This window comes from Schistocerca piceifrons, chromosome 5, assembly GCF_021461385.2.
Source record: "Schistocerca piceifrons isolate TAMUIC-IGC-003096 chromosome 5, iqSchPice1.1, whole genome shotgun sequence".
Lineage (NCBI taxonomy): Eukaryota > Metazoa > Arthropoda > Insecta > Orthoptera > Acrididae > Schistocerca > Schistocerca piceifrons.
The window spans coordinates 579,967,788-579,994,063 of NC_060142.1; the positions used below are offsets into that span (position 1 = coordinate 579,967,788).

Here is a 26,276-nt window from a genome sequence, read left to right on the forward strand (position 1 = left end):
TTAGATAGGATTTGCTTTCTCAAAAGATTTACCTTGTGAGTCTGTTCTTGTTCATCCTGCTGATATGTCCATAAAATTTCATCTTTTTCTTTCTAAAGATGTCAATTATTGTTTCTATCTGTTTCTATGACCTTCTTCATGACCTCGTCATCCAAATTCCATCACAAAAAACTGGTCTGAATATTTTCCTTAGAATTATCCTTTCCTGCTTTGCAATCTCTCTTACTTTCATATGACCATGAATCATTGTAGTTTCTGCAGCACAGAGTGCTTATGGTAAAAATACTGTGCTGTAATGCCTTAGTTTTGCATTATCAGAAATAGATATTTTATTATGGTGATTCCAAGTGAGTGTATATGCTTTTTGTAATTTGGAATACAAGGAAAAGAACAGATTGCTACTCACTCTAAATATGATATGTTGAGCTGCAAACAGGCACAATGAAAAGACTGTTACAAACTTAGCTTTCGGTCAAAGCCTTCTTCAGCAAAGGAAACAAACACACACATTCATTCACACAAGGTAGCATGCCTCATGCACACACGACCACCATCTCCGGCAGCCAGGACCAGCGTGCAACAGTCACGTGGAATGAAAGCAGCAATCTGGAGGGGCCATGATAGGGGAAGGGATAATAGGGTATGGGTGAGAGGAGAGAAGAGTGCTGTCTGGTGGAGTGTGCAGGGGCTAGATGGAGACATGACAAGACTGCCATCAGGTGCAGCTTTAGGGGGTTATGGGGCCGAAGTTGAGGAGGGGGAAGGGGAGGGGGAGTCAAGGAGCAGAAAAGGAGAGGAGCAGGGAAGGGGAAAGATAGGCATATGTGTTGGCAGAGGGTCGCACACAGTGAGGGTGAGGGGACATGCATTTGGAGGAGGTGATAGAACAGAGGGGAGAGAAACTGTTGGATGGAATGTGTGGGGATAGTAAGTTACCATAGTTTGAGGCCAGGATAATTTCGGGAACGGAGAATGTGTTGTAAATCCCATCTGCACAGTTCAGAAAATCTGGTGGTGGAGGGGAGATCCAGATGGCCTGTGTTGTGCAGCAGTCACTGAAATCAAGCATATTATATTCAGTTGCACGTTGTGACACAGGGTGATTTTGGCCAAAGGTTGACAGTGGCCATCCATTCTGGTGAACAGCTGGTTCCAATATAGAAAGCTGTACAATGATCACAGCAGAGCTGGTATATGACATTGCTGCTTTTGCAGGTGACTCGGTATCTAATGGGGTGGATAAGCCTGTGACAGAAATGGAATAGGAAGTGCTGGGCAGTGGATTGAGCAAGTCTTGCACCTGGGTCTTCCACGGGGATATGATCCCTTGGCTAACTTTTAGGATTGACAGTGGCATATGGATGAACCAGGTTGTCATGGACATTAAGTTGGTAATAAAGCATCATTTTAGGAGTGGGGAGGATCTTTGGTAGGATGTCCCTCACTTCAGGGTATGATGATAGATAATCTAAGCTCTGACAAAGGTTGTAGTTCAGTTGTTCCTGTCCAGAGTGGTATTGGAAGATTAAGGTGGCACTCCTTTACAGTTGGTTCTTGGGGGTGGTGGGAGGAGTGTACGGGAAAATCGTGTGGGAGATCTATTTGCGGTCTAAGTCTAGAGGATAGCACCTGTCTGTGAAGGCCTTGAAGAGACCTTCGGCATAATAGACATAGGAGTTCTTATCACTGCAAATACACTGTCCCTGGGTTTGTTCACATTAAACCCACCAACCTCCAACAGTACCCTCATTTCGACAGCTGTCATCCCTTCCACACCAAAATCCCTTTGAAACAGCCTGGCAAGCTGGAGATGGCAATCAGCAGTGAAAAGAACTCCCTTGCCCAATATGCTGAATGTCTCACAGAGGAACTATTCCCCAGAATTAGTCTGAAAACAGATGTCCGGTGCCAATTCCCCACACACCGCCAATCTTCTGTCTGCCGAACTTGATATTGATTTTTATTCGGACCTACATGGCTACCGAATTATTTAAATGCTAGTCTTAAGTCCATGTTCCTTCAAGCAGTTACTGAGACAGATATGAAGCAAATAATAAGGTTGCTCAAAAACAAATATTCATGTGGTCTGCATAGAGTGCCAAATTATGTATTCATTTCATGTGACAGTTGCATTTGGGTCCAAGCTGCCAGAGATGGTGGTTATGTATGCCTGAAGAAGGGTGTGGCCTAAAGCTAAGTATGTAACAGTCTTTTCATTGTGCCTGTCTTCTGCAGCTCGTGTCATCTTTATGGTGAGTAGCAATCTAGTCTTTTCCTTAAATTGTTGATATTCTAACCTGTATTATCTATTGTTCAATTTTGTAATTTTGAGACTCATTCCTAATTGACTATTGTGTTCAGTGCTGATGGTTGGATGATCTCTCCCAGATATTTGTAGTGCACAAATTGTGCTACTTTCCTGTACTGAGCTGTACTGGGGAGATTATCTGCAGGCTTGATTTCCATGTATTGAGTTTCCTCATAGCAAATTTGTAGGTCAATTTCCATTATTATTATTATTATTAGCATTATTGTTATTATTATTATCATTATTACAATTAATAATATTATTTCTACAATTTTTATGATCACTTAATGCATTAATAATGTCAGTTCTAATAACCAAATCAAAATTACAAACACACAAAATTGCCTGTTTTGTTTTTTGTATGTAATAATTTTGTTATCAAACAACACATCTGTATAGCTAAATAAATCACATCTCTTTGCCTTTTTGGTGCATTTCCTGTAGATGACAGTTGTAAACTGTGTGTTGTGGGCATTGTGGTGTTAAAATGGACATGTTTGACAAAAAGTTTTCTAATTCAAATTTTTGTATGTTGTGAACTGTTCTTTAACAGAAATCATTAAAAAATGAAAATAACTCTGAGAAAAAGTTTCACAGTGATTAATTTTTAACATTACCATAATTCATATCCACAAACTCTATCCTGGATTTAACTTAAAGACATACTGTACCAATGAGAAACATCAAGTAAAATAAGTGACAAACAATTTTTACGTGTTTTGAGAATTAAATCACACAATGCATATTCAGTACTCTTTTGTGTTCTTGAGTACTGAGAATTATTCACACAGGCCACACCATTGTTTCCAGTGTGGTTTGCTGAACATTTTTAAATCTTATTATTTTCATCCCATTACAGAAGAGTAGGTTAGACACTGAGAAAAAGTAATAATTGAATTTGGTAGCCATTGATTTGAAAGAACCACAATTTCTGTTGAAATGTTTGGATTTTACGATACTGCCAATAATGGTGTTTCAATTATTGACAACAATTTGTCTGCTGAATTGTGTAGAGGTTTGTCTACTTAGCAAAAGATCTTTAAACTCCAGGAGCTATCGACCCCATAGCATTGCTTCCATTTGATTTTGCCCTTATTAGTTTTAGGAGAATACGAGACTCAAAATGCTGTAGGAAAGAGTTAAAACTTACATCTACACTCTCCGCTTTATAAATTTCACAATCTATATTTAGTCTTCTGCTCTATTTTTTGGATGAACTTATTCTGAAGAAGTCCTAGGGAACACAGTGGAAATCAATGGGATATGATGGATACCGTTTCGGCTGGCCAGACTGAATACCTCTGGCAATTAGCCTTGAAATTAGCTTATAACCATAAGCATTCATGTAGTAACCAAGTAGTGCATGAAACCGATCCAAGTAACACAAATATCACTTCCTTTGTAAACCTCTGAACAATAATGGCAATAAGTATCTCATGAGACAACTTGTAGCAAGGCAAAAGAATCATACAGAAGGTGCGACATAAGCACTACACAGAACAACTGAAGTGAGTGGTACAAACTTTTAAGAACATCTTGAGAATGAGTCAGTACTGCTCCACATGTATATAGGTATGAGTTGCTGGTAGACAGCATGGCAGATACTGTGCTGTGTGTACATTTCCTGCAGGTGACTTCGGGTGACCAGTGCATGCTGATACAATTGGCGATTGATTTAAGTACACACACGCAGCAACACTACACTCAGCACACTCAAACACACTAGTAGCAGGATGCAGCAATTCAGATGCAAACCATGTATGCAGAACTTGTGTGAATGGTGTGATCAAGTGAGGGGTGATGCATCAGTCGCTCCTCTGTACAAACATGTCTCTTCATGGAGTGCTTTTCCAAAGTCTCCCTTAACACTTTCCACCGAATGCTTCAGCCAGGGCTTATTGTACAGCTCAAAGAGTGACACAATCTGTGCATCAGTGTGAGCAGAATTCTCAACAGCGTGCCTGATATCACCATCACTTTTATGATTAAGGCTATGGTGCAAACTTTTGTCTATATCTACTGTTATTACATGATCTACTTTTCCAAGATTCTTCCCCAAAGAGCCTAATTTACAGGTGAATGCTGGGACCTGCAGTTGGTTTTAGAAAACTAGCTACTTGATAATCACTTCCCATAGAATTCTTTACCAGTTCCATTCCCCTTCATGACTATGACTCAGCAATAAGAACATCTTGGTCTTCCTAGACTTAGCTTGCACCTTATGCCCTGTACTGTGGTGGTCATTTGTGCACTGCATGGAAGCTAGTCACTGAATGCAAAATATGGTTCATGAATTCTGTGCAAATAGTCACCAATTATGTTTAATGTAGGCATCAAATCAATGTTGTAAATTGTAATGGTTGCAATGGAAATAAGCATAAGCTGTAATGGAGCACTGAGTTGATGAGGACAGAGTTATCAAATTCTGATACACACATTTCATATGTAGCACGGCTGCCGGTACTCCAAAACAAGTTCAATCCTTGTACCGTGAACCCTATCTTAAGAGATGCTGTCTGCATATTCATATGTCTCAAAACATTCTTTGTTGGTCCAAGGAGGCAGGCTTGTTGTAGACAGTACATGATGTGCGCTGGCCATGCCACTTTCTTAGCATCTTTTGAGGAGGAAGTTTCTCAAAATGTGTAACAGTTGTCCACTAGCATGTACATCAACACTCATATGTGAGAATGTCTCAAAGTAGATGCACTTGCACAATCACCATTATGTACAAAATTTGATCCTTACATATTTTCAACAGTTCATGGACTTTTGGCAAGTTTGGCAGGGGGTGTCAAGTCATTGTGTGACTGGGCCCATTTTCGTTAGCTTACGTAGATGTTGTAATTGTGGTCTTCAGTCCAGAGACTGGTTTGATGCAGCCACCCATGCTGCTCTATCATGTGCAGGCTTCTTTATCTCCAAGTAACTACTGCAACCTAAGTCCTTCTGAATCTCCTTAGTGTATTCATCTCTTAGTCTCCCTCTATGGTTTTTACCCTCCACGGTTCCCTGCAGTACTAAATTGGTGATCTGTTGATGCCCTGGAACATGTCCTACCAACTGATCTCTTCTTCTGGTCAAGTTGTGCCACAAATTCCTCTTCTCCGCAAGTCTGTAAAGTACCTCCTCATTAATTATGTGATCTACCCATCTAATCTTCAGCATTCTTCTGTAGCACCACATTTTGAAAGCTTCTATTCTCTTCTTATCCAAACTATTTATCGTCCATGTTTCACTTCCATACATGGCTACACTCCATACAAATACTTTCAGAAATGTCTTTCTGATACTTAAATATGTACACAATATTAACAAATTTCTCTTCTTCAGAAACACTTTCCTTGCCATTGCCAGTCTACATTTTATATCCTCTCTACTTCACCATCATCAGTTATTTTGCTCCCCAAATAGCTAAACTCATCTACTACTTTAAGTGTCTCATTTCCTAATCTAATTCCCCGAGCATCACCCGACTTAATTTGACTACATTCCATTATCCTCATTTTGTTTTTGCTGATTTATCTCATATCCTCCTTTCAAGACACTGTCCATTCTGTTCAACTGCTCTTCTAGGTCCTTTGCTGTCTCTGACAGAATTACAATGTCATCGGCGAACTGCAAAGTTTTTATTTCTTCTCCATGTATTTTAATTATTACTCCAAATTTTTCTTTTGTTTCCTTTACTGCTTGCTCAATATACAGATTGAATAACATTGGGGATAGGCTACAACCCTGTCTCACTCCCTTCTCAACCACTGCTTCCCTTTCATGCCCGTCAAGTCTTGTAACTGCCATCTGGTTTCTGTACAAATTGTAAATAGCCTTTCACTCCCAGTATTTGACCCTGCCACCTTCAGAATTTGAAAGAGAGTATTCCAGTCAACATTGTCAAAAGCCTTCTCTAAGTCTACAAATGTTAGAAACGTAGTTTTGCCTTTAATTAATCTATCTTCTCAGATAAGCCATAGGTCCAGTACTGCCTCACATGTTCCAGCATTTCTACAGAATCCAAACTGATCTTCACTGAGGTTGGCTTCTGCCAGTTTTTCCATTCGACTGTAAACAATTCGTGTTAGTATTTTGCAGCTGTGATTTACTGAACTGATAGTTTGGTAATTTTCACATCTGTCAACACCTGCTTTCTTTGGGATTGGAATTATTATATTCTTCTTTAAGTCTGAGAGTATTTCACCTGTCTGATACATCTTGTCCACCAGATGGTAGAGTTTTGTCAGGGCTGGATCACCCAAGGCTATCAGTAGTTCTAATGAAATGTTGTCTACTCCTGGGGCCTCGTTTCAACTTGGGTCTTTCAGTGCTCTGTCAAATTCTTCACACAGTATCATATCTCCCATTTCATCTTTATCTATTCCCTCTTCATTTCCATAGTATCGTGCTCAATTACATCGCCATTGTATAGACATTCTATACACTCCTTCCATCTTTCTGCTTTCCCTTCTTTGCTTAGAACTGGTTTTCCATCTGAGCTCTTGATATTCATATAAGTGGTTCTCTTTTCTTCAAAGGTCTCTTTAATTTTCCTGTAGGCAGTATCTTTCTTACACCTAGTCATATATGCTTCTACATCCTTACATTTGTCCTGTAGCCATACCTGCTTAGCCATTTTGCACTTCCTGTCAATATCATTTTTGAGACCTTTGTATTCCTTTTTGTCTACTTGATTTACTGCATTTTTATATTTTCTCCTTTCATCAATTAAGTTCAATATCTCTCCTGTTACCCAAGGATTTCTACTAGCCCTTGTCTTTTTACCTACTTGATCCTCTGCTGCCTTTACTATTTTATCTCTCAAAGCTACCCATTCTTCTTCCACTGTATTTCTTTCCCCTGTTCTTGTCAATAGTTCCCTAATGCTCTTTCTGAAACTCTCTAAAACCTCTGGTTCTTTATGGTTTATCCAGATCCCATCTCCTTAAATTCTCACCTTCTGTAGTTTCTTCAGTTTTAATCTACAATTCATAACCAACGGATTGTGGTCAGAGACCACACCTGCCCCTAGAAATGTCTTACAGTTTAAAACTTGGTTCCTAAATCTATCTGAAACCTTCTAGTGTCTCCAGGCCCCTTCCAAATATACAACCTTCATTCATGATTTTTAAACCAAGTGTTAGCTACGATTCAGCTATGCTCTGTGCAGAAGTCTACCAGGCAGCTTCCTCTTTCATCCCTTACCCTCATTCCATATTCACCTACTACTTTTCTTTCTATTCCTTTTCCTACTATCAGATTTCAGTCCACCATGACTATTGAATTTTCATCTCCCTTCACTATCTGAATAATTTCTTTTATCTCATCGCACATTTCTTCAATCTTTTCATTGTCTGTAAAGCTAGTTGGCATATAAACTTGTACTACTGTGGTAGGCATGGGCTTCATGTCTATCTTGGCTACAATAATGTGTTCACTATGCTGTTTGTAGTAGCTTACTCATGCTCCTATTTTTTTTATTCATTACTAAACCTTCTCCTGCATTATCCCTATTTGATGTTTTATTTATAACCCTGTATTCGCCTGACCAGAATTCTTGCTCCTCCTGCCACTGAACATCACTAATTCCCACCATATCTGACTTTAACCTATTCATTTAGCTTTTTAAATTTTCTAACCTACCTATCTGATTAAGGGAGCTGACATTCCATGCTCCGATTCGTAGATTGCCAGGTTTGTTTCTCCTGAGAACAACGTTCTCCTGAGTAGTCCCTGCCCGGAGATCCAAATGGGGAACTATTTTACCTCCAGAATATTTTACCTAAGAGGACTCCATCATTATTTAGCCATACAGTAAAGATTCATGCCCTTGGGAAAAATTATGGCTGTAGCTCCCCTTGCTTTCAGCTGTTTGCAGTAGCAGCACAGCAAGGTTGTTTTGGTTAATGTTACAAGTCCAGATCAGTCAATCATCCAGACTGTTGCACCCACAACTACTGAAAATGCTGCTTCCCCTCTTCAGTAACCACACATTTGTCTGGCCTCTCAACAGATACCCCTCCATTGTGGTTGCACCTATGGTACGTCTATCTGTATCGCTGAGGTGTGCAAGCCTCCCCACCAGTGGCAAGGTCCATGGTTCATGCAGGGGAGGGTTTACAAGATATGGGTTCTTAAATTATCATAAAAGCAATGTCTAGGCAGGGCTTCATCTTCATGATATTGTTATAAGTGACACACAAAGTTTTTGGTGGACACTTGGTCCAGTGTCAATCATACTATGTGAAATGTGTTGCAAGTTTTTGTACATTGTTGTTACAATTCTTAAAGAACGTATCACTGATTATATTGGAATGCAGCTAGATAGAGCACCTGTCTGCTTTACTCATACAGCATGACTAGTTAAATAATACAAATTCTGTACACTGGTATGGAGGAGGATGTCACATAGTTTGGTAAGCCTGTACCCCTGATCTAATGTCTTTACATTTTCTTTTGGGGTATATCAAAAGCATTATTCATATGTGACATCACTCCCTAATCTACAAACATTTTACACAAGGACACTCTCAGTGACATGATTTTGTATTCTGTGTGGTGTATTTTGTAGACTGCACTGTGATTTGTGACAGCTACGATGAATTTGGTGAGGAGGAGTGACAGAGAAAGATTGATAGAAAGAGGGAAGGCAAGTCTAAGGTAGCCACTCCTGTAATGTATCAGAATATTTGGACTCTCAGATGTAAATTTCAGTTAATACTAAGTTAATGTTAAACAAGTTTTAACTTTTGCAATGGATTTATAGCTGATTCTATCAAATCAGTGAAGTTGTGTAAATGATTAATAAGAAGTAGTTGATAGGAACAACAGCTCAGACTATAAAAGGAAGAAGAGTGAGATTTTTCAAAGTACCTGCTTTTCTACTGACATAAAAAATAGATTTATCTAGAATTAATTCATGTAGTTAAAAATCTAAGTAGATTGGTTGTAAGTATACTTTGCAGAAGTAGCCTTAGTGGCTGTTTGTGCTTATTAATGTATCACCTGATTGTTTTCACTTACATGAAGGCTCTCCTTTTGACTACATTTACAGAATATGATATGTGAATGAATGAATGAGTGAAAAAATGAGACTGAAGATGACATAGATATTACCTTTTGTGTTGATTATGAATCATTATTAACTTTGTAATTATGTTGAACAAGAATCTAAAGTAAACTTAGAATGTACCTCAGTCTTAACATCAGCCTGATCATCTCGCCTTCTGTTGAGTCCAAGTGATTGGTCTATGAGATGAGAATTATACATTGGGGTTACAAATAATTTCTCTGTTGTAGCTAAACGTTCAGCCTTTGGAGTCCATATATGTATAGTTATCCAAGTTTGTGATAACAACCAGAGTAGCCATATCCATGCATGCTGAAATAATAAGAAAACAATTGATATTACCTTAAATTTAAATTTACAAGAAAATGTGTAATTAATATTCATTGTTTTTTCAGTCAATCATATAACAGAATTTGCACCATTGAAGGATTATGTGGTTTCAAGTCATATTTTATTTTTAGATTTTGTAATGAACTACAAGCAGATAAAGACAGTAAAAGAGACAAATCTCTTCTTTCAAGGCAGAAAAAATTTGATAGAGGCATACCAGATTGAAGACACTCATTACCTTTCACTGCTGGGCATTTCTTTGTTCAACAAAAGAGAGAAGGAAAGGGTATGAGAAAAGAAGACTTTTCAACAATGAACTAGGCAAATTATACAGGACACTGGGCTAAATGAGTTAAATAGCTACTAGGAAGCTGAAATCATTAAAAATATTGCTGCCTGAGCAACAATAATATCTTGAGCAATCACAATTTAGTTTCCAGTAGAACTGCTCATCTAATGAATGCCATTTACACATTCACTCACCAAATTTTACAAGCTATCTGAGGCAGTTAACTATGTGAATCACAGTATTCTCATAGATAAACTGAGGTTTTTATGATATTGATGGTATAGCCAACCAGCTGATGATATCATATCAAACTAAAAGAATGTAGAAAGTTGTACTTAATAATTCAACCTATCTAAGCAGGGGAGATTCTTCTGGATGGGGTTAATCACTCATAGGGTTCCACAAGAGTCCATCTTAGATCTACTATTGTTCCTTTTATATGCAAACAAACTTCTGTCTAATACACAACAAGCAGAATTGTTCACTTTGCAGGGGACACTAATGTAATCAATTCAAAATTATATACAGCAACAGAAGAAATGGTCAATAATGTTCTTAAAACTATTACTGAGTGCTATGCTGCAAGTGGTCTCACTCATGATTTCAAAAAGACAGCTCACTCATTTTGCACATCTAGAGTTACTACATCAGTGATAAGTGTAAGACATAGTGTGGAAATAATAACAAGGGTTAGTAACTCCAAAATTTTTACATATACATATTAATGAGAATTTAAATTGAAAAACTACATTTTGGAACACCTAAAACAACTTAGTTCAGCCACATTTGCACTATAAATCATTGCAGATCTTGGGGAGGGACAGATCATTAAGTTGACACATTATGCACATTTTCATTCAATAATGCCATATGGAATAATGGTCTGGCACAACACATCTTTAATAAAAGAAGTCTTCATTGTTCAAAAGTGCACTGTAATATTAATATATGGTGTTTGCCAGTGATCATCTTATACATATCTGTTTAAGGAATTAGGTATATTATCACTGCTTCACAGTATATTTATTCCCTCATGAACTTCGTTGTAAGTAACCTACTGCAATTCAAAAGGAACGAGGATATACATAATTACAATACCAGAAGGAAAAGTGACACTCATTACTTATTTATTTGAAATCAATAAGCAGTGGGCCCTCGTAATCAAAGAATAGGGTGAGCGTCACCTATCCAGCTGAGGAGATGATGAATGACACCACTGCTCATCCACACTTTCGACTCTAGTTCCCAGTGGCAGCACCAGCTTTCATCACCTGCATCAGTGCACTCAAGGAATGTGTTGCCTTCAACATTGAAACACTTCAGATGCTTCAGGCAAACTGCCGTCCAAGTTAGCTTTTTGTTTGACACTCAGTGCCTGAGATATCTGCTGGCTGCAGACCTTAAGGTAGCCTAACTCCTTCCAGATAATGTGTTGCACACTCCTGAAGCTGATGTCAAAATCCTTTGCAAGAGCATGAACGGTAATGCGCCAGTCTGCCCTAATTACATCATCAAGTACCTTTTTTTTGTTGTCCATAATGGATGAGGCTGGCCTCCCAGATTGACCAGCATCTTGTGTTGAGTTGTGACCAAAACAGAACTTGGTGGATCATTCCACAATGGTGGTTTTCAAGAGACATGCTGCCAAATACACATTTGTCCCGTGTGCCAGCAGCCCTTGTGACTTGTCCTCTAGTATCCATTTTTCTTAGTTTGTGCTCTTGGACCACTTCTGTCAGAATGAATTTCTGAGTTCCTAGGCAGCATTGCCCATTGAGGAACAGGTATTTAAGGAATAGTGTAGGCAGTACAAGGAAGAGTCACCTGGATGAAGAAGCATGAGTATAGTGTGAGGACGTTGGCTGTCCATGACTTTTGGTATTGGCAGTGGGCCAGTGCCCTTGATGGACGGGAGAGTGTGTGTTGTCAGCCACACAACATTTCCTGTGGTTTCTATTATTAACATGGTGCTGGGCAGAGCTTCCCCAGAAAATCAGTACCAGAACAGTTTCATTGCATAATAATTTCGTGGTTCAACTTCACCAAGTTTTATAGATATTATCCATTAAGTGGTGACTTGACTGTTGCATGTCTATTCCGTCCACATTCTATACTATAATAATAATAATAATAATAATAATAATAATAATTGTAATTATTATTAGTGTTATTATTTTATTATTATTATTATTCCAGAATGAAATTTTCGCTCCGCAGCAGAGTGTGCGCAGCTTTGAAATTTCCTGGCAGATTAAAACTGTTTGCCGGGCCAAGACTTGAACTCAGGACCTTAGCCTTTTGCGGGCAAGTACTCTACCAACTGAGCTTCCCAAGCATGACTCACGCCCCATCCTCACAATTCTACTTCCGCCAGTGCCTTGTCTCCTACCTTCCAAACCTCACATTATTATTATTATTATTATTATTATTGGCAGAATCCATGCAATCATAGTATTGCTGGTATTCATTTGTGACTTTGCACGAGCAATTAGATTTTGATATCTTGGTTCACCTCTTTGTATTATTTGTTGAAGGATTTATCTGTTGTGTACAAAGCAAGTTACTATAAGACTCTATGTTTCAGACACAGCTGGTTTTGTAATTGTGTTGTATCATGTTTAATGAAACATACTGAGTTCTTGCTGGCTAATTAGCCTAATGTATTGAGGTCAACAAATACTGTTTATATTAGCACATAACTGGTCCATACTTAGAAGTTACAGTAAAATTGTTGCATGATTGTGTGAGTCTTGGCATATGTAGTATATCAAACTTAAACAAATTTAATAAGCTTACTTTAGCATAAAAATTACAATATTTGAGGCACACTAATTAAACTGACAAGTCATTTGAACTGTTTGCTGTATTAAAATTTCTCCCAGGTCATAAATTTCCATTTATCAAATATTTCCAGTACTGCTTAAAGTCTCATCTTAACCAGTTGATCACATATATCATCTTGTGTGTCAGTAAAGCTCCCTTAGAGTATAAGACTGCATCTTTAACAGTTTTGAGTATCCTATATTGAGAAATTATTCTGTCCAAAAGAGGTTAAATGAAAGAAAGTGAATTTTTGGACAGTTATCAGAGTAATAATTTAGGATGTTGCTGTTTAAAGTCAGACCAAAAGTGTTGCTTTCTTTCAATGAAAATTTGTTATTGTGTATGAATTTCAATTACTAGAATAATATTTTAACATTTGTTTTCTTTTTATTGCCTGTTCTGTACATCTGTCTTGGTAAAAGTCTGTAATACGAGGGTTGTTTTTAAGTAAGGGCCGTTTTTATTTTAAAAAAAGATACAAATACTTTTGTTAAAAACTTTCATTTTCTGATTCTACACACTTTTACCTATTTTTCTACATAGTTGCCTTGTTTATTTAAGCACTTGTCATACCGTACAACTAAGTTTTTAATTCCCTCTTCAAAGAATTCGGCCGCCTGCTCCGACAGCCAAGAGTTCACGGCCGCTTTCACTTCATCGTCGTCATTGAAGCGCTGCCCACCAAGATGGTGTTTCAGGTACCAGAACAGGTGAAAATCGCTAGGAGCAAGGTCGGGGATGTATGGTGCATGGTCCAAAACTTCCCAGCCAAAAGAATCAATCAAATCCCGAGTCTTTTGAGAGGTGTGAGGCCTAGCGTTATCGTGCAGGAGGAAAACTCCTTTTGTCAGCACGCCGCGCCTTTTGTTTTGAATTGCTTTGCGGAGCTTCTTTAGAGTTGCACAGTGGGCATCTGAGTTGATTGTCATTCCTCATGGCATAAATTCCACTAGCAAAACACCGCACCAGTCCCAGAACACAGTTGCCATAATCTTGCGCTTTTACAGTGTCTGTTTGGCTTTGACCTTGACGGGTGAGGTTGTGTGTCGCCATTCCATCGATTGTCGCTTGCTTTCGGGAGTGATATGGGATACCCATGTTTCATCTCAAGTGATAATTTGACTCAACATGTCATCCCCTTCTTCCTCGTAACGAATCAAAAAGTCCAATGAAGTGGCAAATCTCTTCCCTTTGTGGTCCTCTGTGAGGAGTCTGGGTACCCACCGAGTTTCTTAAAGTTTAGGTTTTCAGACACAATTTTGTACAAAACCGATCTTGAAACTTGTGGAAATTCCAAAGAAAGAGTGGAAATTGTGAATCTTCTGTCCTCACGAATCTTTGTTTCGACTGCAGCCACCAAATCATCAGTGATCACAGAGGGCCGGCCTGAGAGTTCTTCGTCATGGATGTTTTGACGGCCATTTTTAAATTCTCTAACCCGTTGACGCACTTTACCTTCACTCATTGCATTCAAGCCATAAACTTCTGTTAACTGACGATGAATTTCTGCAGCTGATAGGCTTCTCGCAGTCAGAAAACGTATCACTGACCGTATCTCACACGCGGCGGGCGATTCAATAATCGTAAACATAATAAAGTAGCACAGCGATGCGTACACGTCAGCTACAGAGCTGCAACTTGCATCAGTGTGAACGGGAAGGATGCCGGCAAGTGGCGCGGTGGCTTGTTGCGGCATCCGCGCGAACTACGGGACTATACGCGCGAACGGCCCTTACTTAAAAAACAACCCTCGTACTTTTTATTTGGTGAATACAATGGGACTTCATCTGAAATATGAAGGATCTTGCGCATTAAGAAATTTTTGGGGCTGTGTGCCATTAGTAAACATTTGTAGGATTTAGTCCACAGACTGTTTTGAAGAACACAAGTACCATAAATTTACAGCTATTCTGGCACCAGTCTTATGCATACAGATATTAGAGGCATTCGGTGTAATTTTAAAGTAAATATACTTCGTTGTGACTATTTATTAATCAAGTTTCATATGTAATATTTTTAATATGCAATCATCTTATGTTTTTAATTGAGCAACAATTGCATTTATTAAAGGTTGTGTGTCCTTTTTTTTTTTTTTTTTTTTTTAAATTGCGTGTATTCTGACTGTGTCCATGTTGCACGCTGGATCTGAGAAATTGAGAAATAAATATTATTGATGGGATTCTTTTTTTCTTCACGGAGATCAGATCAAAACCATTTCCCAGCCTGCTCTCTGCCATTTCAACATTCTTCATTCTTCAGTGGATGTCTACTGATACCTGTCCTTCACCAACTAAGAAAAGAATAACAGCCATGTGGTTCTGTTTGGAACAAAATAATGTCACCATAGTTTATATTTTTGCTTTACTGCATGCATGTTGGACAGACGAAAATGTCACACTAATCCCTTGCATACATGTCAGTGCTTATATACCCACATTGGAGTTGCTCTGGATTGCATATACCTTGCAGCAATGCCCTCCATTGGAACTTTTGGAAAAAAGTAGGATAGGACTAGATGAAGGTAGCGCAGGAGCTTGGCCTTTGCCTAATCAGTGGAACCATTCCTGCATTCATCTTAGCAACTTCTGAAAACCATGGAAAAAACTCAAATCAAGTTTTAAAGTTAAAAACTGTGTATATCTTTGGGGCAGCATAACTCATGGTGCGCAAATTACCCAAACTATTATCATCCAGTATTTGAGAATGTCGCACTTAGCGGCTTCCAACAAACTTTACACATAATTTCAAACTTTATTGAAACATTTTATTGCTGTCACCCTCTATAAAAGAATGAAAGGAAAAGACTTTACTGCTTATTACATTTTTGCTGTTCATGTTTTAATTTATCGCTTCTTTGCTACTAGCTCTATTCACAACCCATTTTGCACACATTATCCTCATATACCAGTGACCCCTGAATCCCTATTCTTCAAGAACCAAACTCCCATGCATTACAATCAACTCATTTGTAAAGTAATCAGAAGGTTGAAGCTGTTTTATACTTGGGAGTTTGATTCTCCAAAGGTTCTGGAGGGATGGTTTACAGGCGTGTACCTACAGCAAGTCAACACAAATCAGTCAGTGTCAGCAGACAGATGAGCAATTGGATTAAAATTAGCACAGAAAATAAAAATAAAAGACGTGATGAAATTTAGTCGAGGTCACTCTGATGAAGGTCTGTTTAGCAACATTAGATACATTGCAATGTAAAAACCATCATTTTTGACAGCTGTTGGGTATTCCTGAAAACTCCATTAACCACATGGCGAAAATGGAGCTACTCAGAATGGAAATGAAGAGACTGAGAAGAGGTTCAAAGTAGAATGATTACCAACTGTTTGAAATTTTGTGAAGCTTATGCCCACATTGATCAGTACTTTAGAAGGAAACAGACACACTGAAAATGAGTGGGTTATTGTTAAGAACGTAGGGCAGGCAAATTGGAGCTATGCAGAGAGAAATTACATGCTTTGAACTGATTTGTCTTGCATAAAATAATGAGTGACTGCTAAAATATAGTCAAGAAGATGTGCAACATGGAGATAAATATTCGGGTTTTCTTAGTGTTACAAATCATTGAGGTTACCATGAATAGAAGACAACAATATTTTTCTTAACAAAATTGGTGATGGTTACAGATAGAAAAGGTACAACAAGAAAGTTTTTCATTCCAAATAAAATGGGTCCTACCAGTTAGAGCTAAATTAGATAAATATACAGTAAAGGAAACCAACAAAAATATTCACAGAAAAATCTCTTTAAACCACAGTTTTTTTTAATATTATAACTGCATGTAGTACTAACCTGGCTATAAATAGAATACCAAAGTGAAAACACAGGAGGAGATTCAAAAAACAGGTAGTCAGGTATCACATTGTGAAAGAAGCATGGATCTCCAATTCGCACACCACAGGCAGCAATCAACAATGAGATACAGACAGGAACTGTCAGATTTACTGGAAATGCATAGCTGAATCCTTGAATCAGAATTTTGCATGCAAATTTTCCTGAAAAAGAACAAGTACAACAAATAAGAATTGCTTATCTGTAAGAATTTGTAAATATTTGCAAAAAGGAAACTGAAATATTTCTGGTATATAAATAGAAGAGAAAAATAACTTTTTGCAATATTCTGTGTATAGCAGTGTAAATGTCATGCTTATGCTCCACTTATTCAATTACTTATTTTATCAACTTATAACAGAAGAACTTACAGAAAATGATGACTTAATCCCACATGCTATGTTCATTTAAAAAGTGAGAAACAATAACTTTGCAAATTATTATGGAACACTTCAGAAACATTTTGCCAGGTAATAGTGTGTATGGGCTTTTAAACAAAGATCCTCCATTTCAAAATTTTTCTGAGAATAGAATATGAGCACACTACATAGCTGATTGCTAATTACATTGCATTGTGGGGGAGAAACACATTCTTTCCAGTGATTTTTTATTTCTTCCTCCTTCATTTCCCAACCTTCCTTTCTTTCCTTGTACCATATGGCTGACAGTGGGATGTTAAATATATGTGTGGTTTAGTTTTAGAAACATTTTTACTGATTTGATGATTCCTACATTGCATGATGTGTAGAGTGAATATAAGAGCATAGAATTTATCTATAAGGAATTGAAGCTCAGGGTATGTATTTACTATTTAATTTGTACTGATTCACAATCTTATTTTGCATGTTTCAGAGCGTCTTGTTTGTATTTGGGTAGAGAATCATCTAGAATGAATATTCCACTCCACAGCAGAATGTGAACTGTTTTGAAACTTTCTGCAGATTAAAACTCCATGCCAGGATTGGACATGGACCCAATATGTTGTCTTTTGTGGGCATTGCTCTTAACAGTGAGATATCCAGCCGTGATCATCAACCACCCTCACACCTTCATGCTAGAAAAATATTCTAATTTTGCGTGATATTATGAAATGCTTAAAACTTCTTGATATTTCAAGTAGACACGAGTGGCAATTTGACATTCATCACTTACCAAAAATGTAACACAGATATGCTCCCAGAATATGTATTAGTAGCACATAGAATGCTGTGTTGTTCCAGGCATCAATATCTACAGTTTCACCTGTTGAAACAGCATCATGCAAGTCTGGTAGACTATCAGGTATAGTTACTGCTTTTATCTGAAATAGAAAAGAAGGTTGGCTATAAACTTGTTTAATCTCTTATAACTTTCAATATGTAACACAAAATCACTTATTGACAGGTGGCTCATTCACAGATATTAGTTTATGTCAGACTATTACTGATACATGACAGTGCTTTTATTAGGCATCCATAAAGCACAATTACCTCAGTTACAAGAATTTTGTGTGCACCGAAGGCATTTGGAACCAATGAAAAGAATCCATCAACATTTTCTTCTTGGAGGAACAATATGAACACTACAGAACAGAAAAATGCTATCATCTTCCAAAGAGAAATAAAAACATAGCTGAAGTACCGCGTTTCTTTCAGTCTTTCAATCATTTTGCCTAGTGATTTTGTAAACCCTGTCAAAAGAAAAAGTAAAACTTTCAATTTCATTCAAATACTGTCATCGTATTAAAGTAATTTGTATTAGCTTAGCTGCATTACCAAGAGGAGAATCTTTTGTAAAGGCTACATAGTTTTCCCACCATCCACAAGAAATAAATATTACAGAAACTGGAATCAGCCATAGCTGGGGTTTCTGACCACCTTCTAACATGGGCCACACTATGAATCCAGTTGCTTGTGCAGCTAATGCAACAAGATCAATGATAACTTTGATGAATCTTTTGCTTTCCTTGCCGCTCCTCGATAGCATTCCTGGAATATAATAATGGAAAGTGTGAGAATATAGTTGTTGTGCAGATAGGAAAGAGTTAGAAGTTAACTGAACTCACAGAAGTCACATTAAAAATTAAATAGTACAGCACTCATGAAACATAAAAAATGTTGTTCATTCAAAATGCTTCCTGATACATCATTTTAATCAGTGGTCATAGACAGCACAGGTTTGTTGTCACTGTTGAAGCAGCCAAGTTTTATTTATTTATTATTTATCTTGCCATGTAACACAAAATTTTAATGAGCTGTTTGTTGCAAGAAAATATGTGTCAATTGCGTTATACTATGCTTGTCATTATACTTCTCCATTTTAGTATATAAACTATCAAAGCATGAATTCTTGTTATCAAGCCTAATGTGTTGTGATTCATTAATATAAAATTATGAAATTCATTAACTCAATAAGAAGAGAGTAACATATAATTATTTCTTTTGCAGGTATCTTAACAATTTAAACAGAAGTGTACTATCTGCTTCATCTTCCTCTCATAACTCCATTCATTTCATAATGTTTGTCTATTAAAAATTACAGTGAAGCTGCAGAAGAACTTGCATCTAAATCCTGTCAATATATTAGCATTTAATAATGTGTATAAACTTGAAATAAAAAAATCAATTTCGATTAATATATCTTGTTACAGCAAAGTTCTTCATGTTTAGACTAAATGGTTTCTCCATTATTTCTGAAATTCTAAGCTCATATTTAATAGTTACAAAAACTAAAATTCAGTAGAGACAGAAATGAAAAAATTTTAAGTATTCTTACCGAGAAGGCCAGGTACAAAACACACACAGTTAGTAAGCATGGCTCCTTTAATAACATCGAGATTTGGAAGCACACAAAATAACAAGATAGCCATTCCAACAGCATGTAAACTTTCCATGACAAAAACAATTAAGAATTCTGGGACTGTAGGCTTTTTGCTGGATTTGAAAAAACAAATTCTAGCGGAACGAATAAATGAACCCACTTCAGGCACCAAATAGGCTATCATTATGCACCACATCCATGCTACTCGTTCTTCATCTGGGAGTGTGGCCTTGAATTGCTTTTCCCTTCCTGTAAAAAGAAAGAAAGAAAAGAAAATTGAATAATTCAGTTATAATTAATTCATTCAGTCATGATGTCCTGTAAATCCCAACATGGGAGACAGCCCTCTGGGATGTGGAACAATTCAAGGTATAAATTGACAAAAATGAGCAACTGTATGAAAAGTGATCATAATTAGCTGTCACTGAACTGCTATAAACTATTAGTAATTATTGAAGCAAAATTTAAAGTAAAAATATCAGAATAGCTTCTGCGCCAATAAAAGTTGCTGCTTGCTCAGTTATTTTTTATAACAACAGTTTATCTCTTACTTGCAGGAAAATACCTACTTGAGTACTCTAGTATCTATCATATAGTAATATTTATCATTATGCCATAAGAATAGAAGAATTTTTACAATAAATGTTATTACTTATTTTGAACTAAATGGAATCTTCATTGTTTGAATCTAAACATCAGATACATTGGGGAAGGTGTACCAAATCAGGTATGTTTATAATTTTCTTTTTAATCTATATAATTCTCAAAATTCTTGCTTTTCATTTAATGAGAGTTTACAGAAAACATTAGCCACAGAATGAAGACCTTCATTCTAAATCCTGGTAAAAGGGGCATAGTCTGGACGAAAATTCCTCTCATTTCTTCTATTGGGGTTGCCTCACACATGGAAAGAGCCATATTCTTTCCACTATAGTTACATTTCATTTAAGTAAAATACCTTTAATATGAACCTTTCTATGTGATAGTGTTAACTTACCTAGATCCCTGTTGCAGTAGAGTATCTCTTTGTCCTTGCGCAACTGTGATGTCATGAATAGAGTAGTACCCTTTGCTATCACCCCTGATCCCAAGACAATAATGAAGGTTAGCAAATAGGCTACAATTTTGAGCATTTGAACAGTAATTTCGAGACATTTCTGGTTTGCCATAGAACCACTGTCCATCTTTGGTGGTGGATTGCGGAAGACATCCCATCCTTTTGTCTCAACTTGGGTTCTCTGGCTGAAATAAAACAGTAATATCATTACTACTGAGAAAGAAAAAAAAAACACATTTTACTTGAATGAAAAAATACACATTCTAATTTGTAGATATAGTGCATTAGCTTTTAATGTTAATTTTTTGGCAAGGGTTTTACATATCCTAAACAGTGTCATTTAAGTTTGAAAATTACATTGTCTTATGAACAAAACTTTGTAGACTGCTAATTTTAAGTATCTCTTTGACAAAACTAACAGAGTAACACATTTTTACTTTGTGTTCTAATATGAATCACATGCAAAACATCTTTAAATGGCTAATATTATACACTTTTACTGCAACTATTTTTTCTAGAAACTTGTTGAGATCTTAAAGTGCATAAAAGCTTCTTAATCGCTTTAATGAGAACAATTCATCTTTTGAAAAGATTACACATAAACCATATTATGTATATTCAGTATTATTAAACTATAGAATCTTATTTTAATAAATACATGTATAAACATAGATATAAGGGTATAGATATCTAAGTAGCTCCATCTGCTCCATAAGTTAGATCACATGACATGTGCTGTGTTAAGAAGAAACAAAAAAGAATCCTATCTTGATAATATAACCAAAACATTGATAATTAAGGGATCAGTGACATAACATAATTGGAATGATCACCTTCTCCAAAACAAGAATGTAAAGGGTGAATTTTAAGTACTTATCAGTTTACTCACAGTCAGTTTTAAAACCTGAAACTTCCTAACAGAAGAAAACTGTGTATTAGCCTGAGACTCAGATCCAGAATACTGCCATTTGTGGACAACACTCTTACTGATTTAAGTTACACAGGCAGAGTCACAACCCACCTTCACAGAATTCATTATGAGAATCCTATTATCTACAGTCCAAACTGCACAGAAGTTCTCCAGCATACCCTGTTGGACTAGTACTTCTGGGTGAAAGGATATGTTGGTGAAATGGATTATCCACAGTCAGAGGGGGTGGGGATATATTCAGAATGAACTCACTGTGAAAGGCAAGGAACTGGGATTAGTTCCATTGTCTGTCACACAATTTTAATTTGTCGGAAATTTCACAGATAGTAGTTGCTTCACCACATACTAAAAGATTCAATATGAGAACAACTCCCAAGGGTGATACCCAGCTAGGCACCTAGGGACTCAGCAGACCTTACGTGAAGTTTACAAGTTATAGGAGAGGCACTGAAAAATTGAAACTGTAAAGTCAGTTTGTGCATTATGGCTAGTCAATTCAATTTGTAATAGCGTTGCCCCCCAAAAGTAGAGCTTTTTTTTTTTTTTAGCCCTTGCTGTTTTTCTAGTAGAAGGACACCCTTTCTTTGTTTCTGTGGCCATGGGTGTGTGCATTTGGCTATATATGTGGCTGTATGCATGAATGTGTGTACTTTTACTAGAGAAAGAACAAGATCTTGAAAGTTAGTGGTGGATTATATTTTCCATTTATTACATTACTGCTAAAGGCAGATGAGTAAGCAAGGCAAAAGTTTCTTGCCTGTTTGCATGGTATATTACAACTGTCTTGGATCATTGCCTCTGTTTCCAGAAAGAAGGAGACGAAAGACAGGAGTCCACAGACGATCAGGGATCCATTACAAATAGGAAGCAGCTACATGTGTAGTGGTGCTGTGTGGAGTGGATTAGGTGGTTTTTTCGGGTTGGATGGTTTTGGGAGTGTAAAAACAGGGATTTGGTCTCAAAGGGTTCATGGAAAACACAGATCAAAGGTAGAGCCAGGAAACATTGGTTTTATGCTTGTAAATTGTTAGTAGTTGTGTTGGGAAAGAACCAGGGCTCTAGGCACACATAGGAAGTACTGAAGCAGAAATAGTCATAGGCAGTGAAAGCTGACTAAAGCCGGAAATGAGAATAGGTTAAATTCAGTTGATGTTGGCATGTTTGTTACTGTTGAAAATAATTTATTTTGTAGTGAAATTGAAATGGACAGTGACCACAACTTAGTATGTGTAGACATTATACTTCACAACTGGAAAAGGGTTAGTGACCATAAGGTTGTTATAGGGAGACTAAATACCATAACATCCAAATCCACCAAAAAAAATGCAAATATACCAACTGAAAATAGCAGATAAAAATCTACTTGATGGCTTCTGAAGAGACAGTCTCCATTCCTTCCAGACCAACTATGTAAGCACAGAGTAGGTGTGGTTTAATTCAGATAACTAGTATTGGCTACAGTTGAGAAATTCATACCAAGTAAATTTATAAGGGACAGAACAGGGCTATCATGTCACACAAAACAGGTAAGGACACTGTTTCAGAAGCAACAAAAACCATGTCAGATTTAAAAGATGGGAAAATCATAAGATTGCTGATGTTTTACAGAAGGTTAGAACGGACTTCAATGTGAGATGCCTTTAATTGATTCCACACTGAAACTCTGTCTCGTAATTTTGGTCATATATAAAGTGCACCAGGGGTAACAAACAATCAGTACCTTCACTGTGTGATATCAATGGTAACGTTACCAAATATCGATGACAGCACCATTAAAGCGGCATTACTAAACATGGTTTTCCAGACTTCCTTCACTAAAGATGATGCAGTAAATATTCCAGATTTCAAATTAAGAACAGCTGCTAACACGAGTAGCTTAGAAATAAGTGCAGACTGTAGTGAAGCAACTCAATTACTTAAAAAAGGTAAGTCTTCCAGTCCAGACAGTATACCAACTAGTTTCTTTACAGGGTATGCTAATGTAATAGTTTATTTATTTATTTATTGAGTCCTTTGATCATATGTAGTACAGTGTACAGGATGATATTGGACTTATTACAAAGTGCAAAATGATACATATTTAAATAATCATTTTTCAACATGCTACCAATTTCAATAGTTGTAGTTCTTACAATGATACAATGTTAAAAATTACAGTAGCTTTAGTTCTTAACAGTTATTCTGGTCCAAATATTCCTTTACTGAGTAGAAACAGTGGTACTGTAGATATTCTCTGACAGATAATATTTTGTAAGCATTTTATACTATTTGATAGTCTATTATAGAGTTTAATACCCAGATAGTCTGTACCTTTCTGATACAAACTGGTATTGGCTGGGGGTACATGCAAGTTATATTTTATTCGAGTATTATAATCATGTATATCTTTGTTTTTTAAAGTATTATCATCATTTCCAATCATATACTTTTTTACATACATTAGTGTGTCAACAATAAACATACACGGTAGAGGTAGTATATTCAGTGCTTTAAATATTGGTTTGCAGGACTGTCGAGCACCACTCCCTGTCATAATCCTAATGGCTCTTTTTTGTATTCTGAAAGTCCCTTGAGCTGCTGGGGAATTTCCCCAGAATATGAGTCCATACTTGAGATGGGCATTGAAGTACGCATAATAGGCACACAATATTGCCTGTTCATTTATGCATTGTTTGAGAACCCTAAGAAGATAACAGCCCGTGCTCAGCTTGGCATTAATTTGTTCTATGTGTTTGTCCCATTTTAAGTCTCTTTGTATCCAGATGCCGAGAAATTTTGTAGCCTCATCATTTGCAATAGGGTGTTGATTGATTTTTATTTCTGGATATATCAATGTGGTGTTTTGGTGGTTATGGAAATTTAAGGCTACTGTTTTGTTGTAGTTTATTATCAACTGATTTTTCTGCTGTCCAATTACTTAGATGTTTTGTAACTGTGTTTACTTCTTCTTGTATATCTTCATTTTTTGCTGCTTTTACCAGTATTGTTGTGTCATCAGCAAACAGTATTACTTTGTGGGAATCAATATGTATATCCAAATCATTGATATATAACAAGAAAAGTAGGCATCCCATTACCGACCCTTGTGGTACCCCGTAAGTGATTGGGCTTTCTGATGATACATATTCTGTGATTATTCGTGCTTTATCATCTATAAGTCTGATGGATACTTTTTGTTTACGGTCGCTGAGAAATGAACGAATCCAATCATTTGCCAACCCCCTAATTCCATAGTTCTCTAGCTTCTTCAATAGGGTTTTGTGGTTTACCATATCAAAGGCTTTGGTTAGGTCCAAAAATATACCTGTTGTTTGTTGTTTTTCATCTATTGTTTTTAATACAGTAGATATGCATTCATAGACTGCTGTCTCCGTTGATTTCTTGCTTCTAAAGCCATGTTGAGTATTAGATAGCACACTATTTTTGTTTATAAACTTTAACAACTTACTATACATAATTTTTTCTATTACTTTTGAGAAACAGGATGTTAATGTAATGGGATGATAGTTTATTACTTCATCTTTGTCACCAGCTTTGAAAATAGGGATGACTTTTGATGTTTTTAGTTGATCTGGAAAGATGCCTGACTCTAGGGAACAGTTGCATAAGTGAGTAAGGGGGTCAATTATATTTTGTATACAGAGTTTTAGGATTCTGTTCGGTATACCATCAATTCCTGCTGAATATGTTGTCTTTAGTTCTCTGACAGCCTTGAATGTCTCCTCCCTGCTTACTTGGTCCACAAACATTGAAAATTTATTACTGTTGCACTTGTTTACCACTTGATGCTGAGTTGAACTAAAATTAGATTTTATTAAATTTTCAGCTATCCTAGTGAAGTATTTGTTGAATATGTTTGCTGTTTCTGTAGGCTGTAAAATCTTTTTATTGTTGTGTATCAAGACAATGTTCTCCTCAGTTGTCTTATTTTTGCCAGTTTCTTTTTTAATGATGTCCCACATAGCTTTCACTTTATTTGTAGAATTGTAGTTCCATATTCAATATTAATATATAGCTGCTCACTCGACAAAATATCTATGCATAAGGACGGGAAAGTAGCACAGCCCACACCATTATACAAGAAAGAAATTGAAGTAATCCAATGAAATATTGATTGATTGATTGATTGATTTTTATTGTTGTAGAGTCCTCAGAGATCATCTGAGGCATTACAAAAGTCTATATTACATAGTTAGACCCACATCACCGACAACAATTTGTGGTAGGAGTTTAGAACATATACTGTGTTCGAACATTATGAAATACCTCAAAGAAAATGATCTATTAACACATCTACATGATTATTCTTCAATTCACAGTCAAGTGCCTGGTGGAGGTTTCATCAAACCACATCAAAGCTAGTTTCTACTGTTCCACTCTCCAACAGCACATGTAAAGGAACACCAACAAAATGTTTACACACTCTAAGGAGAAGGTTTGTGATTGAAATGTCATGAGACAGTCCTGCAGCAGCAGCAAAAAAATTAAGTATTTGCCAAAAAATCACAGTCTTTGGTTTGCTTTGCCTACGGCGTTATCAATGTGATTTTTCCAATTTAAGTTATTCATAACTGTAATCCCTAAGTAGCTCTGTTTACAGAGTTTAGATTTGTGTGATTTATCTTTTAACCAAAATTTAGTGTATTCTATACAGTACTTGTGTGGATGAGTTCACACTTTTCATGATTTAGAGTTAATTGACACTTTTTGCACCATGTAGACATCTTGTCCAAATCATTTTGCAATTCGTTTTGACCATCTGATGACTTTACATGTTGGTAAATGACAGCATCATCTGTAAACAATCTAAGAGGACTGTTCTCAGATTGTCTTCCA

The 26,276-nt window shown here is 36.7% G+C and overlaps 1 protein-coding gene across 2 annotated transcripts in view; it reads right to left on the reverse strand.

Moving 5' to 3' along the window:
- The window catches only part of LOC124799250 (chitin synthase chs-2), a 345,843-nt gene that overhangs the window by 70,298 nt on the left and 249,269 nt on the right, over positions 1–26,276 (reverse strand). For both annotated transcript variants that reach the window (XM_047262797.1, XM_047262796.1), the window contains exons 3-9: positions 20,450–20,694; positions 19,408–19,701; positions 18,408–18,620; positions 18,123–18,322; positions 17,806–17,953; positions 16,615–16,817; positions 9,492–9,680 (exon numbers count right to left, since the gene is read on the reverse strand). In XM_047262797.1, coding sequence (XP_047118753.1) covers positions 9,492–9,680; positions 16,615–16,817; positions 17,806–17,953; positions 18,123–18,322; positions 18,408–18,620; positions 19,408–19,701; positions 20,450–20,694 — 1,492 coding nt within the window. The remainder of the gene's footprint in view (positions 1–9,491; positions 9,681–16,614; positions 16,818–17,805; positions 17,954–18,122; positions 18,323–18,407; positions 18,621–19,407; positions 19,702–20,449; positions 20,695–26,276) is intronic.